This window comes from Armigeres subalbatus, chromosome 3 (genome assembly GCF_024139115.2).
Source record: "Armigeres subalbatus isolate Guangzhou_Male chromosome 3, GZ_Asu_2, whole genome shotgun sequence".
In the NCBI taxonomy this organism is placed as follows: domain Eukaryota; kingdom Metazoa; phylum Arthropoda; class Insecta; order Diptera; family Culicidae; genus Armigeres; species Armigeres subalbatus.
Window position 1 is genome coordinate 22,979,032 of NC_085141.1, and position 18,519 is coordinate 22,997,550.

An 18,519-nucleotide genomic window follows, 5' to 3' on the forward strand; every position below is an offset into this window, starting at 1 on the left:
ATCGACGCGCTGTAGAACACAAAATAATATTAATGCCAAGACTATTTTACGCAGGCGAATGATGACGCCGGTCTACGGTAATTCGTATAGGTACATTGTACTTTTTCATTCATTCGTGTATCGGAATATGCATTCAGTTCAAATTTTGACCTCTTGTGAGCAAGTTATTCATCTGTTCTTTGATTAAGCATGAGTTTTCTGAAGCGAGTTGCTTCATGTTCGTTAGTGCTGGTAGTATTGACCATTGTGTATTTGATTTTGATCTGGCTATGGCTTGGATTCGACCATATACCGAACAAACTACATGATGTCAGCACATTGAGGAACGCCACCTACGATTTTATAATAGGTGAGTTGATAATCAATAGGATAGTAAGGCTTACATTACAATTAATGACCTATTCGAATTGTTTTATTGCCTTCTAGTTGGAGCTGGGACAGCAGGCTGTGTGCTGGCGAACCGCCTTTCCGTCAATCCGAATGTGACGGTTCTTCTCGTGGAAGCTGGGGACATTTTCGGAGCAACCTCGATTGTTCCATTATTCAGCACGGCAATGCAACAAACCAGCTACGACTGGGCGTTTCGCACCACTCCTCAAAAATACTCATCCCATGGACTAATCAATAACGTAAGCGCTAGTTCTGATCGTACAAAGCTCGTGAATATTAGGAATGTCGTAACTAAAAGTTCGCATCAATTTTGCTTAGCAACAATTCTTACCACGTGGTCGTGGGCTAGGCGGATCGGGACAAATTAACTACATGTTGCACTTCACCGGGATTAGAGAGGATTTCGAGCGGTGGGAGAAGTTGGGAGCTTTAGACTGGGGGTACGAGCAAATGAAGCCCTACTTGGAACGACTTGGTCGAGGAACGGAAGACGGGAATCAACAAGAGCTTTGCCTAAAAGAATTGAGAGGTGATGACATTTTCAAGGTGAGTTTAATATATTTTTAGATCTTAACTAAAAACAGATTACACAGGGCTCTTCTCCCCATCTATTGGGTCAATCTGGGAAACGAGGGCTAGGTTATATTATTGTATGTACTAACTTTCTTCTGGAAGGAGATTCTTTATTCATCCCGTGGATTCGCATAAGTGTCTCTGGTTATGGAACCACCCCCACCCATTTTTGGCCCTTCATACAGGAGTTTGATGAAATACAAACAATAATATAATCATGATCAAATCGTTTATCAGATATGGCCAGTGCTATCGGCAGGTGCCTTGCTACAATAGATGGTAGTATCATCATCATCATTAACTAAAAACAGATCACAAGTTTCATGTTAAAAAAATACATGATAAATCCACCTATCGGTAATGGTTCCTTTCTCGTACATTACATAAATAGTATGTTGGCCATAACTTTTGAGCCCATAGTGATATGGTAAATTTTCAATAGAAAACAAACAAAACAGAATTCTACGTTGAACGCAACTAATATGAGCCAATTGATTAAAGATAACTGGCTTATAAGGTGAGCTAGACTTTTTGCGCGCATACGTACACAATACACAGTGTCGGACAAAACTATAAGACCAGATTGACGTAAACGTTTGTCAGTCCTGGTCTGGCCCCGGACTTGGACTGGAGGGTGGACGAGGGTTACAGCCGCAGTGATCATCTAGCAATTCGCTTTAAGATCAACTATGCCGTGCAACATCCGAAATCCGGGGGTGGAGAACCAATCACTTCGACAGCGAAGTTTTTACCGTGGCCCTGGGACTGGAAGCCAACACTGAAGGTCTAAGCGGGGATGCGTTGGTAGCTGTCCTATCACGCGCGTGTGACGCCACCATGCCGAGGAAAGCCTTGCCGAAAACGCCCGGTATACTGGTGGAGTCCCGAGATTGCGGTCCTTCGATCAACCTGCCTCAAGGCTAGACGAAGGATGCAACGTGTCCGCACCGAGGATGAAAGAGCGGACCGCCGTGAAGTGTTTCGAGCTGCGAAACTGGCCTTTAACAAGACCACCAAGAGCAGTAAGAGAGCGTGTTTCGACAACCTATGCAAAGGAGCCAACGCGAATCCGTGCCCAAGACCAAAGGGAGCTCTTTACCCCCCGAACGGTCCCCGGTTAGGTTGGCGAGGGTTATCGAGGTACTCTTCCTGTCCCGAGCCACAAGTTTCTGGCCTCCTGCACCGCAAGGCAATATGGGTACAGCCGAAATGGTGGCTCCGGTGACGAACGAAGAGTTACTCGCGGTGGCCAAATCCCTGGTAAGTGGTAACGAACAAAGCTCCAGGACCTGATAGAGTTCCGAATAGCGCTCTCAAGGCAGCAATCATAGTGAACCCGAACATGTTCAGGCTAGCTATGCAAAGATGCCTAGATGAGCGTAGATTCCCCGAAAGATGGAAAAAACTGGTGTTGTTGCCGCCGGGCGACCCATCGGTGCATAGACTAGGCTTAGCCTGCCGGTGAGCCTGTACCGGATTTTGGAAAGCTATTTCCAGAACCGTGTACTATTATACGAGACCGATGCCGGTCAGAGAAGCGTACCTTTTACCGCAGGAGTTCCGCAAGGTTCAATACTGGCCCCGATACTATGAAACCTTAAGTATGACGGGGTTCTGAAGCTAAAGCTCGCTCCTGGTGTTAAGATCGATGGCTTCGCCGATGACTTAAACTTGGAAGTCTACGGGGAGTCAATTCCGAGATAGAACTGACCGCAGCACACGCGATCAGCACGGTGTAGGATTGGATGAGCGCTAGAGGCCTGCTCGCTCAACATAAGACGTTGGAGGTTATCGTCAACAACCGCAAATCGGTTCAACATGCAGTGATTCACGTGGGTGAAGTCGCGACCGCATCAAAGCGGAGTTTGAAACTCCTTGGGATCGTAATAGACGACAACCTGACCTTCGCCAGCCATGTCGACTATGCGTGCAAGAGGGCTTCAACTGCTGTTGCTGCATTATCGAGGATGATGTCCAACAGTTCCAAGGTGTGTGCAAGTAGACGTAGGCTACTGGCAGGCGTTGCCGTATCTTTTTTTATGTACGGCGGCCCGTCTTGGGCGAGATCTCTCTGGGGGTAACCAGTTACCTGCGGAAGCTAGAGAGCACGTACCGCTTAATGTGTCTCAGAGTGATATCTGCGTACCGCACGATATCACACGATGCAGCCTGCGTGATTGCAAGCATGATGCCAGTCGGGCTAGTCATCCGGGAAGACGAGGAGCACCGAGTGGCACCAGAGGAGCCTGCGAACGCATCAGGGTGACTTCAGTTGCCAGATGGCAGAGGGAAGTAGGTGGACCCACCGGCTGATACCTAACATATCGAGCTGGGTGAAGAGACCCCCTGGGGTAGTTTACTCGTTCACTTCCATCTGACAAAATTGTGGCTGCTTCCGGCAGTACTTCCACAGGTATGGGCATGCGGAGAGCCTCGTCTGCCCTGACTGCCCAGGTGTTGACGAAACTGCAGGGCTCATACTGTCCCGTTTCGACGTCGAAAGAAGAGTTATACTAGAACGCAGTTTCGACTGCAACCACTCAGATTACCTGCAGCTTGCAGAGAATCTGGCGCGCCAGGCAGCAATCGACAAGCATGACTAACTTGTGATTGGTAAGTTAGAGCGAAAACAGGCTGATCGCGGGGAAGTGAATGAGAGGTTTGCACATGTAAGAGTGTCGCAACGGATGGCAACCGCAATCGCCAAAACGACGCATGGCAGAAGAGTGAGCGCATAGGTGTTAGTATGGACTGCACATGCCCGAGGTAGGAGGGTCGTAGCGTAGAACTGTTGGTATACCTATCGCTATCGACACCTCGAGGCATGGCAGAGGAGAGTAGAGTGAGCATCCAAGTCAGCCTCACGTGATATGTTAAGGGCGAGCACCCAAGTCAGCCTCGAATGGCATGTCAGAAGTGAGAACCTAAGTAAGTCCCACATGGTGTGCACGAGCGTGCTTCAAGAGGATTGTCAGGGTGTGCTAGAGTGAGCACCCAAATAAGTCTTAGATTTGTGTGCTAGAGCGTGAATCAGGTGGTAGGGTGAGCAGAGCATCCAAGTTAGACTCATATGGTGCGTCAGAAAGAGTGTCAGGGTGTGTTAGAGAGAGCATCCAAGTAAGACTCATACGGGATGAGTGCCTGTGTGAGCGTGAATGAGCGAGTACATTAAGTACTGCCTATCCCCCAGAAGCAGAATGTCTCTTCACTACATTACTTACCTTTTGCGACACCGCGGTGCTACTGTGTTGTCTTTCGATATCAGCCGAGTGGACTATATTGGTAATATAGTATATTTGGTATATAGTTAGCACGAACATCGCTTCGCGCATTAATTCTTTTTCTTAATCTATTCTAGACTTTCTGGTCGTACCGAAAGTAACATACAATTTAAATACCAGTCTATTATTTATTTATTCAGACTAAGGCCGAAGTGGCCTGTGTGGTATATAAGAGTCTTCTCCATTCGGCTCAGTCCATGGCTACACGTCGCCAACCACGCAGTCTACGGAGGGTCCGCAAGTCATCTTTGTGGTAGTAGCGGATTGTGTTAAAATAATAATCGAAGATACGAAATGGAAGCATGAATTATTTGAATGAAATTTGAATTTCTAAATCGAAGCAATCGGCGTGCGAATAGTAGGCGCCCATTAGCACTCGAATATGAGCTCGATGGACAGAACGAAACAAAGAAAGAGACGATACTAATCCGAATATTAGGTACATCGTCTATGTATCACTAGAGCTACTTGTTCTGTCAGAACATACTTGTGAGTACACTGCCCATGATAATTTAGATATTCGACGGATGTCCTTAGGATATTCGCTCGGCCACGACAATCTTCCACCTAATCGATCCACCTTGCCCGCTGCGCACTCCGCCTTCTTGTGCCCGTTGTTGTCGGATCGTTGTCGAGAACCATTTTCACCGGGTTACTGTCCGACATTCTGGCTACGTGCCCGGCCCATCGCAGTCGTCCGATTTTCGCGGTGTGAATGATGCGCCCCAACATAGATGGTACGCAGCATTTTTCATTCGAAAACTCCAAGTGCGCGTTGGTCCTTCACGAGCATTGTCCAGGTCTCGTGTCCGTAGAGGACTACAGGTCTAATGTGCTTCTTGTAGATTGTCAGTTTGGTACGACGGCGAACTCTATTCGACCGGAACGTCTTGGGGAGTCCAAAATATGTACGATTTCCAGCCACTATGCGTCTCCGAATTTCTCTGCTGGTATCCTTTTCGGCAGTCACCAGTGAGCCCAAGTACACAAATTCTTCTACCACCTCGATTTCGTCACCACCGATGCAAACTCGCGGTGGGTGGCTCACATTGTCTTCTCTTGAACCTCTTCCTATCATGTACTTCGTTTTCGACGTGTTGATGACTAGTCCGATCCGCTTGGCTTCGCTCTTCAGTCCGATGTAGGCTTCCTCCATCTTCTCAAAGTTACGCGCCATAATATCTATGTTGTCGGCAAAGCCAAATAGCTGGACGGACGTATTGAAAATTGTACCACTCGTATTAATCCCTGCTCTTCGTATTACCCCTTCCAAAGCGATGTTGAATAGAAGACACGAAAGACCATCACCTTGCCGTAATCCTCTGCGCGTTTCGAAGGGACTCGAGAATGCCCCTGAAACTCGAACTACGCACATCACCCGATCCATCGTCGCTTTGATCAACCGTGCCAGTTTATCCGGAAAACCGTGTTCGTGCATTAGCTGCCATAGCTGGTCCCGATCGATTGTATCATATGCGGCTTTGAAGACGATGAATAGATGATGTGTGGGCACGTTGTATTCGCGGCATTTCTGCAGTACTTGGCGAATGGCGAACACCTGGTCCGTGGTGGAGCGTTTGCTCATAAAACCCGCCTGGTATTGACCCACGAACTCCCTTGCAATTGGTGCTAGTCGACGGCATAAAATTTAGGAGAGTACCTTGTAGGCGGCGTTCAGCAATGTGATTGCGCGGTAGTTGCTACAATCCAGCTTATTGCCCTTTTCGCCCACACGACACCTTCCATCCACTCCTGCGGCAAAACTTCCTCCTCCCAAATCTTGGTAATGACCCAGTGCAGCGCTCTGGCCAGTGCATCACCACCGTGTTTAAATAGCTCTCCTGGTAGTTGGTATACCCCAGGGGCTTTGTTGTTCTTCAGCCGGCCAAACTCCTCCTGGATCTCCGGAGATCCGGAGATCCGGAGCCGTTAAAATTATGTCCTGCGCGCGTTCCTCAGGTCCACCACCATACCGCCATCTTCGTCTGCCACATCGCCATTCAGATGTTCTTCGTAGTGCTGCCGCCACCTTTGGATCACATCACGCTCGTTGGTTAGAAGGTTCCCGTTTATGTCCTTACACATATTAGGCTGTGGCACGTGGTCCTTAAGTGAACGGTTTAACTTCTCATAGAACTTTCGTGTGTTATTAGCGCGGTACAGTTGCTCCGTCTCTTCACGGTCTCGATCTTCCTGCTGGCGCTTTTTCCTCCGGAAAATCGAACCAGCTGCGGCGCGTATTCTTGGGCTAGTCTACCGTCTTGTAGCCGCCCAATGTTAAGCCGCGGCGTCCGACTTCGACGCGTGTTGTTCACCGTCAAGAGTTTTGAGCGCAGGCATACTGCAATGAGGTAGTGGTCCGATTCAATATTCGCACTGCGGTAAGTTCGGACGTTCGTGATGTCGGAGAAGAATTTACCGTCGATTAGAACGTGGTCGATTTGGTTTTCCGTTTCTTGGTTAGGTGATCTCCATGTGGACTTGTGGATATTTTTGCGGGGAAAGAAGATGCTTCGGACTACCATTCCGCGAGAGACTGTGAAGTTTATGCATCGTTGGCCGTTGTCATCCGATACGATGTGCAGACTATCCGGTCTGATGACCGGTTTATACATTTCCTCCCTTCCCTTCCTCCCTTCCCGTGCATTCATGTCACCGATGACGATTTTGACGTCCCGCAGTGGGCATCCATCGTATGTCTGCTCCAGCTGTGCGTAGAACGCTTCTTTCTCGTCGTCGGGTCTCCCTTCGTGTGGGCAGTGCACGTTGATGATGCTATAGTTGAAGAAACGACCTTAAATCCTCAGCTTGCACATCCTTGCGTTGATTGGCTGCCACCCAATCACACGATGGCGCATCTTGCCCAGCACTATGAAGCCGGTTCCCAGCTCGTTGGTGGTGCCACAGCTTTGGTAGAAAGTAGCCGCTCGATGCCCGCTTTTCCACACTTTCTGTCCTGTCCAGCAAATCTCCTGCAGCGCCACGACGTCGAAGTTGCGGGGATGTAATTCATCGTAGATCATCCTGTCGCAACCTGCGAAACCTAGCGACTTGCAGTTCCATGTTACAAGCTTCCAATCTCGTCGGAGGGCCGTCGTGTCAGGGCTGTTTAGCGTCCCACCTAACACCAGGACTTGGGCTTGTGCGCTTTGAGCGGCACACGGTCGCTTTGGTGAGGCCTACTTGCGGATACACGCAGCTCTTTATAGGAATTTAACAGGGCCAACTGTCAAACCCCACCACATCCTAGGCAAGCCCCACAACTCGCAGATGGCCTTGGGGGAGGATCGTCAAGCCCTTGGACATAGTCCCTGCTGTCCCCAATTTACCAGTCACTGAAGTCGATTACCAATCCTGGCCGCTACCATCCAACACAAAGCTAGCTGATCCATCATTTGAAATAGCCAACAGACGCCTAGTCATGCTTTTAATATCGTTGGCCAAGGACCCTAACAACACTTCGAGTTCATGGCTGAATATCTTTCAGTCGGCCATATGGTGAAGATTCCAGTGTGTTCACGTGCAGTGTTCACGGCGTTGTTAGCGTTGGGATGATTTGGTCTCCACAAGTATTGCTCGAATGATTCCGCAGTATACTGCAGGCGATACCAGAAAAACTGCAAGAGAAATTTGTTTGTTTCGTTGATACTGGTATCAATAATGCAATAAGAACACTGGGCCTCATTTGGAATCCGCTGAAGGATTATTCTACATTCTTTGTCCAGCCGATATTGGTGAACATAAATCGTCGACTAAGCGAATGGTCTTATCGGATATGGGTCGCTTTTTTGACCCTCTGGGGTTCTTGGGACCAATTCTAACAGCAGCCAAGTCAGTGATGCAACTGAAAGGAATTCGTCACACGATGATCACCACGATGGCTTTCACCAAGCATCGCATGCGCCATCCATAAGGGAGCATCCCTAAATTACGTAACGCTAAGAGGGGGGAGGGGGTTGCTCGAAGTGTGACATAGGGGGAGGGGGTTGAAAATGGCCAATTTTTGCGTTACGTAATTAATGGATCTTCCCAAAACGGTGATTGAGAGAGTCACCCTGCCACATACAGTAGAAGGAAAAGGCGGCACCGATATACAGACACAATGTGTTTTCCAGATCCAGCAGTTGCGAAAATACTTCGTGGAGAGCCAGAACCGCAACGAAATCTGTCGCGCTGTATGTGAAGCTGATCTCGTGCCCTGCATCTGGCGCAGAAATACTAATAGCTGAAATGCGACATCAAAACTGTCGACGCTACATGGGACGCTGCCCCATCAACCGGAGCAGGAGGATATCAACAAAGCGGCGTCGAATACGTGGCTGGTGCGAGGTGAACTACTCTTCTCAGAAACAGAAGGATTCATGGTTGCCATACAGGAACGGGTAGTTGCGATTGCGACGAAGAATTATCGGCACTATATATTGCAGTATAGGGACCCTCTTTAGCCGTGCGGTAAGACGCGCAGCTACAAAGCAAAACCATGCTGACGGTGGCTGGGTTCGATTCCCGGTGCCGGTCTACGCAGTTTTCGGATTGGAAATTGTCTCGACTTCCCTGGGCATAAAATATCATCGTGCTAGCCTCATGATATACGAATGCAAAAATGGTAACCTGGCTTAGAAACCTCGCAGTTAATAACTGTGGAAGTGCATAATGAATAAGCTGCGAGGCGGCTCTGTCCCAGTGTTGGGATGTAATGCCAATAAGAAGAAGAAGAAGAAGATATATTGCAGTCTCAAGTAGCCTTGCGAGCAAAGGCGTAGGATTGCCAATCCGGAAATGGCGAGTTCGATTCTCGGTCCGGTCTGAGATGTTTTCGGATTAGAAACTTTCTCGACACCCTAGGCATAGAAAAGCCTTCAATTAACAAATGAGGAAATGCTAATAGAATACTAAGTTGAAAAGCAGGCCAACTCCAGTTGGAATGTAGAGCAGATATATTGCACGAAAACGTGGAGGACCGCTGCAAGAAGTGCAATTCAGTGCGATCAAGCATATCGTGTCCGGGTGTTCAGTCTGTCTCGGTCGCCAAGATTGTTTTAAAGCACAACTTAGTTGACCAGTTTATAGCCTATTACAAATATGTGCCTATCTCGATTTTGGAAAATACTTTCGTAAAGCTGTACTAGGATCGCGAGATCATAAATGATGAACTCATTCGTGTCAATCGGCCCGATATTGTGGTCTACGATAGAAGCATGAAGCGGGTAACCCTCATCGATATTGCTGTACCGCTTGACCATAATGTCCAAACAACATTCTCCAACAAGATAATGAAGGGCCACAACTTAGCAGCTGGAGGACTCGTGCGTATAATTCCGGTAGTCATCTTAGCTACTCGAGATCTCTTCTGAGATCCTTAGAAGAGGTGGAAGTAGCTCAACCTCAACAAGAGCTCTGCTAAGTATGTACATGTATGCGTATTAAAATGTTGGAAATATGATGTTTCAGAGATTAATATCAATGTTTAACCTCGGTATTTGTTCCGTTTCATGTTGAATTATGTAAGTAAGAATTCGACATGATCGTTATTCTTTTCTTCATCGGTTGATGCACGTGGCACGAAAGGATTTTTTTAATAGAAACCGTCCTTACGAAGTATATTTATAACACTAAAAAACATTATTAATTGAGACTACATTCAACGTTTATTTTTTCACTAGCCAAATCAATACCCATCAATGATGCCAGCAAACGATGTCAAATCGGAATCGTTCAACTTCTGCGCGAAGACAGCTTCATCTTGCACTTCTGATCGTCGACCAAAATTGCACATAACGACTGTCGATCCGGAAGAGAACCACCTGGCTAAAGCCTTCACGGAAGCCCCCAAATTCCTCGGACATGAGCACAACTTCAACGCAGCTCGATACACCATTCGGAACGGTATCCGTTGGAGCAGCTACCACGAATACCTGCGCCCGGCATTCAACCGACCAAATCTACATGTTCTAACTGAAACCATGGTTGAACGAGTAGTTTTCGATCCTCAGAAACGTGCATCTGCAATTGTCGTTAAGATGTCCAACAGTAACGACTCCTTCGAGATAAAAGTCACAAAAGAAGTGATCCTCAGCGCGGGTGCCTTCCAAACTCCGCAGATATTAAAACTTTCCGGAATTGGTCCGGCTATCGAGCTCAAACGCCACCGCATCCCCATCATCCATGACTCGCCTAACGTCGGGCAGAATTATTTCGATCACCTAAATCTACCTCTATTCGTCTCAATCAGTGCCACCGCAAGTGTCACGTTGAACAAAATTCTTCATCCCCGGACCATTCTGGACTACCTGAGCACAGGAACGGGTGTACTTGCTACAACCGCCGTTGCCGGTATCGGAAGTCTCCGTGGAGGTAAATTTGGCATAATCCTTTTCGGTATGGGAAGTGTCGATGAGCAAGCCCTGCGACACGTGTCCAACATGCGACAGGATGCGTTTCGAGCACATTTTCCACTGTATTACAACACCAGCCAGGAAGGATTTCTCTTCCTGAACACGTGCCATCAACCGAAAAGCCGGGGCGCTATTTTTCTGCGCGATCAAAGAATTGATTCTCACCCGTTTATCAACCCCAACTACTTGAAGGATCGTTACGACGTGGACTGCATGATCGCAGCCATTCGGCTGGCGGCGAGAACAGTAGATAGTGAACCGTTCCGTCGGATGGGAGCCAAACTGTATTGGCCAAAGGTGAGGCAGTGCTCCAACTTTGGACCCTTTGAGGAGGACTTTCGAACCAACCGACCAAGCGATCGGTATCTGGAGTGTATTTTACGTGTCTCGGCATTGACCGGGCATCATCCGGGCGGCACGGCTGCCATGGGATTGCATTCGGAGGCGGTCGTTGATAATGCTTTGAGGTTAGTGTTATGGATGTCCTATTGTACAGGTTCTGTTTGGCAATGCTAACCTTTTTCTTTTTGTTAGGGTCAATGGGGTCACCGCTTTGCGGGTAGTCGATGCAAGTGTGTTTCCAGCACCGGTTTCAGGGACTCCTAATTCGGTGGTAATTGCTGTTGCAGAAAAAGCCGCTGACCTTATCACGAAGTGTTGCACCGAAAATTGATACTAGCAGTGTCTTTAATTAAATGTAGGTAAGTATCCATGTTTTTGTAGCACCCAGCATGAATATATTGTACGAATACAAGTTGTAAAGTCTCAACTTACTGCAGAGAAAAGTTTGTAAGGAACCTTATGGCTAACGCTTCGTCTTACCATGTGAATTTGTTTATCAGCAGAATGACACCGATTCGTTTTATTTCCTCGACACATACCTGCCTGAGTACCTCGGTTGACTACACGTGGATACACTTATGCCTGACGTATTGTAGAGCTTCCTAATTGTTGGTCTTGGTAGATATTCCTCCAGTTTCCTCAAACGTTTAGGGAATCTAGATCTGATTCCATGGCGTGTTTTCGGAGTTTTCCACTTTATCCTCAACGTATTTTTGACTTGAGCCTGAATACTAGGCCTTTAATTTTGACCCACATCTTCTAAAACAATGTCTCTATTTGTTTGGAATTGTTCGTATCGCTGTTTCGTTCAAATTAAATATTTGCTCAGTATTCTCTAAAACACTGGAAATCCCTACCTCTACAAAGTATTTACAGATTTCGAATCTAATTTGTAGCTCAGAGACGGCAGTATTTTGATAGTGGACTCGAAACTCTCCAAGAAATATCCGGATAAAGAACAATAAAATGGGATATGCTGAAACCTTTTATTAACATTGTCCTGCGAGACCGCATCGTGCTTTCGTGCTGTGCGCTTCTTTTCTCTCTTTGCGGAAGGAAGTTTTTTATACTAACCGAAGCTATTTTAATTTCAACAGTGCTTCTTAGCGCTATTTGTACCCACTGATCCCGTTACGATCTTTGCAAGGACCCGAGGTCACGTCTTCACGCTCAACAATGAGTATTAACAAAAACAAGAGGAAGGGGGAATCTCTGAATTCTCCACTTCCTTCAAAGAAACAAGGTTTCAAGACCGTCCTGCCCAAGCGCGGAAAAAATAGAAGGAAGCTGGGGACTTCAGATATTCCTTCTAACTCTAACGTTGACATTATTTCTTCTCCTATCGAACTGAGCAATCAGTTCGATTTGATGATTGACGAATTTGAGAAAATCGAATCTACCTCTAGCCCAGGTGATTCGATTCATGCGAAAAGCATAAGATTCCGCCAATTGTGGTATCTGTTGCCGAGTTTTCTGGCTTTCGGAATGAAATCTTGAGTAACCTTCAGGGGATCAAGGTTTAATTTCAGATTGCTAGGAAGGGTGACTGCCGCGTTTTGCCGGGATCCTTTGACGATCGCAAACGTCTTCTTTAGTATTTAACTGAGAAGCGCCATAAATTCTTCACATACGACGACAAAACTGAGCGATTGTTCAAAGTCGTCTTGAAAGGTCTCCCCAGTGATGATAAATCACTGGATGAGATTATAATTCAAATTTCGCAATTACTTGGATTTTCACCAGTCCAAGTAATTAAGATGAAAAAGAAATTTCACTCTGGTACTTCCCAGAGGGGCATTTCTCAAGAATTTTATTTAGTTCATTTTAACAAAAGTGAACTAAATAATATGAAAAGTTTGGAAAAGGCCTGTATTATGTCCCATGTCCGTGTTACATGGGAACATTTCCGCAGGCCTGGAGGAAATTTCCAAAACCCAACCCAGTGCCGTAAGTCCCAAAAGTGGGGTCATGGAACCAAACATTGTCACATGGATGTTAAATGCATGATATTTGGTGGAACCTCTCACGCCAAGGACGCATGTCCTGTCAGAGAAGATTCCAATAAATTTAAGTGCGCAAATTGTGGGGGCAATCATAAATCCAATTTCTGGGAATGCCCCTCACGCAAAAAAGTTTTGAATTCCCGTGCAAAATTGATGACGGGAAATTCCAATCGGATCCCAGATTCGACGGGTAGAAATTTTTCAAACGCTCAAATTTCGAAACCAGTTACCGATCGAGCACTTCATACCCACCACAATTCACGAACAAATTTTGCCGCTCCTCAACGGGTAGCAAGTACTTCAGTAAATTCCAATTTTTCAAATGTACCTACGTATGCAAACATCGCTGCTGGTAGACAAAATTTCTCTTCTCAAAATGAGGTTTATACCCATATCCCAACGGAAAATAACGTTCATCTTGCCGATTCTGGTAGCATGACTGCTTCCGATTTTGATTTTTTAAATTAGGGTCTCGCCGACATTTCTCACCAAAACGAACGCAGTTTCGTGGTTGCAAACAATCCCATTTGATTTTGCCGTGACAGCTGCTCGTGGTTGCAAACAAACGGAGTAAAAGTGTGAGTGAAACGTGCGTGTACGTATACGATCGCTGAAAGCCTAATGAACAATTGCATCACATGATTGATGCAATGTTCAAAGCAAATATTGTACTTCCAGTTGAAAACCGAAGTGAGCTCTCGCGACAATCGAGTTTTCTCCCGTTTCCTTTTGTCGCAACTACGTCGCGACTAGTGCGCATCATGGCGCATGGCGGTGGCATAGATGCGCACTAGTCGCGATGCAGTTGCGACATCAGGAAATAAGGAAAAACTCAATCGTCGCGAGAGCTCACTTCGGTTTTCAACTGGAAGCACAATACCATTCCTGAAGCTGTTCAGGTTGGTTTGGTATAAAGTACACACAAAAAATTGTTATCGGACTCCGTTTTAATGGATCCAAATAATTGTGTGAAAGTTCTAAATTGGAATGCCCGCTCTCTAAAGGGTAAGGAAGATGAATTATTCAACTTCCTAACAGTTCATAATGTGCATATTGCCATTATAACTGAAACCTATTTAAAACCAGGACTCTCCATTAAGGGGATACGGGAAGCACAAACAATCATCAGATCGTCATCATTTTCATCATTGAATGCTTAATTTTTTTTCTACAACAAATATGATTTTGAAAAAGTATCAGCGACGCGTGCTTACTCTCCATCTACATGCCCTAGTAACATTTTGGTTTTATACTGGGTTTATAACACTCTTGAAGAGTAATTTATGGTCTTCAAGAGTGTTATAAAACTTAAAATGTTACTTGGGTGCTGATACATTTACAGTTACACTGGCCGGCATAATAAAGTGCCCACTTGCCGTTTTTCATACAAAATGGTCAACTTTGGAGCTCTAGATCTCGGGTTCCCGTGAACCGATTTGGCTGAAAATTTTACCAGAGCTCAGATATAACTTGAATTTTAACATATCTAAGTTTCGACCATATTGATTCACAGGTTAAAAAATTATTGCGGTATTACCAAAGTGAATTTTTGGCAAAAATTTATTTTAAATATCTTGAATTCTATAGGTTGTAGACTGATGACATATTCAGCAAAAAACGCGTATTTTGCCAATACAAAAAAGTTTGCTATATATACCTGTACACTTAGAGATGTAGTTTTTCGAGGTATTTGAAAATAATTTTTTGCCAAAATTCACGTTGGTATTACCGCAATAATTTTTAACCCTGTGAGTCAATATGCTCGAAACATAGATATGTTAAAATTCAAGTTATATCTGAGCTCTGGTAAAATTTTCAGCCAAATCGGTTCACGGGAACCCAAGATCTAGAGCTCCAAAGTTGACCATTTTGTATGAAAAACGGCAAGTGGGCACTTTATTATGCCGGCCAGTGTACATCAAACAACTAAAAACCGAAATACACCGCTTCAAAGTTACGAGGTGATAATGCTAGAAAGAGACAAAAGATAGGCAAAATAACACGGTGTGTAGTGTTTCCCCGAGTCACCTTAAAAGAGATTCAAATTATTTTATTTACAGGAATGATCGTCTTGACAGCGCCTGTGGTGGGGTCGCCATTGTCATTAATAGACGTATCAAACATAAATTCGAAACCAAGTTTTTGAAACCTTGAGAGTTTCTGTTGAAACAAATTTTGGACAATTTTCCTTCATTGCAGCCTACTTGCAATGAGCAGCAAAAGAATTTGTTGAAAGCTGATCTTCAAATTCTAACTCGCAACAAATCTAAATTCTTCGTAATTGGTGATTTCAATGCCAAACACCGTTCATGGAATAATGCTCAAAGCAATTCCAACGGAAAAATTTTATTTGAAGATTGTTCTGCGGGATATTATACACCCAGGTTTTTTTTTTACACGGTTGGAATTCATTAATTTCTCGGTAAACCCGAATTTTCACAACTTTTTAAATACCCTTTGAATTTTCTTTGATTTTTTGTGAATTTTTTGGTGGGGTCAACTCGTTGTTTCATTGACGCTGAAGGTCTTAAACGACTAAAACCAAACCGTGTAAAAAAAAACCTGGGTGTACTATTCAATATCCCAATGGCCCAACTTGTTTTTCATCCACTCGAAATCCTTCGACAATTGATTTGGTTTTAACGGATTCAAGTCAGCTGTGTGGCCAAATGGTATACCTCATGCTGACTTTGACTCTGATCACCTTCCTGTGACATTTGAAATCTCACAAGAAGCCATTTATAATCCAACCAGCTCTACTTTTAATTATCATAGAGCTGATTGGGATTTATATAAAACGTATATCGATAGGAATTTTGACGTTGATATTCCTTTGGATACCAAAAGTGATATTGACAATGCGCTCGTATCTTTGACAAATCTAATTGTCGAAGCCAGAGGCATTGCAATTCCGAAATGTGAAGTTAAATTCAACTCCATTATTATTGACGACGATCTTCAGCTACTGATCCGTCTTAAAAATGTGAGAAAAAGGCAATACCAAAGAACTCGCGATCCCGCGTTGAAAGTTATTTGACGAGGTTTACAAAATGAAATTAAAAAACGTTTCGCTATTCTGAGAAATACCAACTTTGAGAATAATGTCTCGAAGTTGGATCCCAGTTCGAAACCCTTTTGGAAATTAACGAAAATTCTTAAAAAACCTCAAAAGCCAATTCCAGCGCTTAAAGAAGGAGACAAAATTTTATTAACAAATGGCGAAAAGGCTCAAAAACTTGCTCAGCAGTTCGAGAGTGCCCATAATTTTAGTCTTGGTCTCACTAGTCCAATTGAGGATCAGGTTACACGGAGCTTCGAAGACATTCTCAATCAAGAGAATGTTTTTGTCCCTTCGTTGGGAACTAATTTGGATGAAGTGAGATCTATTACTAGAAAATTTAAAAATATGAAAGCCCTGGGTGATGATGGTATTTTCTACATACTTATCAAAAAACTTCCTGAGAGCTCTTTATCCTTTTTGGTTAATTTATTTAACAAATGTTTTCAATTGGCATACTCCCCAGATAAATGAAAAAACGCCAAAGTTGTTCCAATTTTGAAGCCGGACAAAAATCCAGCTGAGGCTTCTAGTTATGGCCCAATTAGTTTGCTTTCTTCAATAAGCAAACTGATTGAAAAGATTATTTTAAATAGAATGATGGTTCATATTAATGACAATTCTATTTTTGCTGATGAGCAATTTGGTTTTCGCCATGGGCATTCAACCACCCATCAGTTATTAAGAGTTACGAATTTAATTCGGCTCAACAAATCTGAAGGATATTCGACTGGAGTTGCTCTTCTTGATATAAAAAAAGCATTTGACAGTGTTTGGCATGAAGGTTTGATTGTTAAATTGATGAATTTTAATTTTCCTCTGTACATCATTAAACTGATTCAAAATTATTTATCAGATCGCTCACTTCAGGTAAACTATCAGAATTCCAAATCTGATAGATTACCTGTAAGAGCTGGTGTCCCTCAAGGCAGCATACTGGGGCCCATATTGTATAACATTTTTACTTCTGACTTACCTGGTTCACCACCAGGGTGTCAAAAATCTTTGTTTGCAGATGACATGGGCCTTTCAGCCAAAGGGCGAAGCCTTCGTGTCATTTGTAGTAGATTGCAAAAAAGTTTGGATATTTTCTCCACTTACTTGCGAAAATGGAAAATTTCCTCGAATGCTTCTCAGCTGAATGAACCGAATGAACTCAGCTTATAATTTTCCCACATAAGCCGAGAGCTTCTTATTTGAAACCAAACCTTCTAGCAGACATATTGTCACTATGAATGGGGTTCCAATTAATTGATCTAGCGAAGCCAAATACTTAGGACTTCTGCTGGACCAAAAACTAACTTTTAAAACTCACATTGAAGGCCTTCAAGCCAAATGTAACAAATATATTAAGTGTCTATATCCATTTATAAACAGAAAATCAAAACTTTGTCTTAAGAACAAACTTTTGATTTACAAACAAATTTTTAGATCAGCCATGTTGTATGCTGTGCCAATATGGACTAGTTGCTGCAATACCAGAAAGAAGAAACTTCAGAGGAAGTTGCCTCAGTGGTATAGTACCAATGAACTTCATAGAATTTCTAATATTGAGACATTGCAACAAATGTCCAACAAAATAATTTCCAATTTTAGACAAAAATCGTTGCAATTTTCTATTGCAACGATTAGCCTCCTTAATACCCTTAGTATAAATTAGGTTGAGTTTAGTTTAAGTAGAAAACAATTCCTACATGGTTCAATTCAACCAGAGGAAATATTCTAACTGCCAGAGGCAATTGAAATGTATTAATAATAACTAAAAAGTAACATAGCAAATAAGGATGATAGTGTTAAGAAAACACGGAACATCTAGTCTAAGAGATGAATGCATGTATTACATAATTAGCAAATAAAATTAGTTTAAAAAAAAAACTTTGTCCAGCAACCACTTGACAATTCGTCATTCACCATCAACTGAAAAAAAAACTGCGTTTTCCCAGGAATGAGTTGAAAAACGTTCCCATAACCATTTTACATAGAGTCTAACCACATACAAACAGACGTAACAGCTAGAACAATTTCCTGAATAATTCATCGCTCAGTTACTTTATCACCATCTCGCGTGCATGTTGCACGAAATGATGTTTAGTACGACAATGTCAACAGACGGCGCTAGTGTGAGATGTGAAATCGAAAGGTAAACGATGCGCGCGCCTCTATGTGTGAAACAAGTAATCAGTGTAATTTAAAACGACCGTTCAGAGCATGTACGATGGGAACACAGAGAAACAGACGTCTCACTCTACACATGTATCATCGTTCATCTTTTCAACGGTGGATTCAATTTTTTGTAGGTGGTCGATCGGCCACCGATAGCGCATCCATCGGTTTTGCTTGTTTTTGACGTTTGCTCACTACCGCCACCTGGTTGCCGCTTGTCCACCTACAGTGCTTTTAGCATTGGGCGGTAATGTTTTCGTGACGATGATTTTTATTGCATTTTGTTCTAAGTGAGACGTCTGTTTCTCTGTGAT

At 44.1% G+C, this 18,519-nt stretch overlaps 1 protein-coding gene across 1 annotated transcript; it reads left to right on the top strand.

Annotated features, from left to right (window-relative positions):
- Positions 1 to 54: 54 nt before the first annotated feature.
- Positions 55 to 11,370, top strand: LOC134226769 (neither inactivation nor afterpotential protein G-like). The gene is made up of 5 exons (XM_062707742.1): positions 55 to 349; positions 427 to 629; positions 709 to 936; positions 9,908 to 11,106; positions 11,174 to 11,370. The coding sequence occupies exons 1-5, from the start codon at positions 190 to 192 to the stop codon at positions 11,310 to 11,312; spliced, it is 1,929 nt and encodes a 642-aa protein (XP_062563726.1). The 5' UTR covers positions 55 to 189; the 3' UTR covers positions 11,313 to 11,370.
- The last annotated feature ends 7,149 nt before the right edge of the window (positions 11,371 to 18,519 follow it).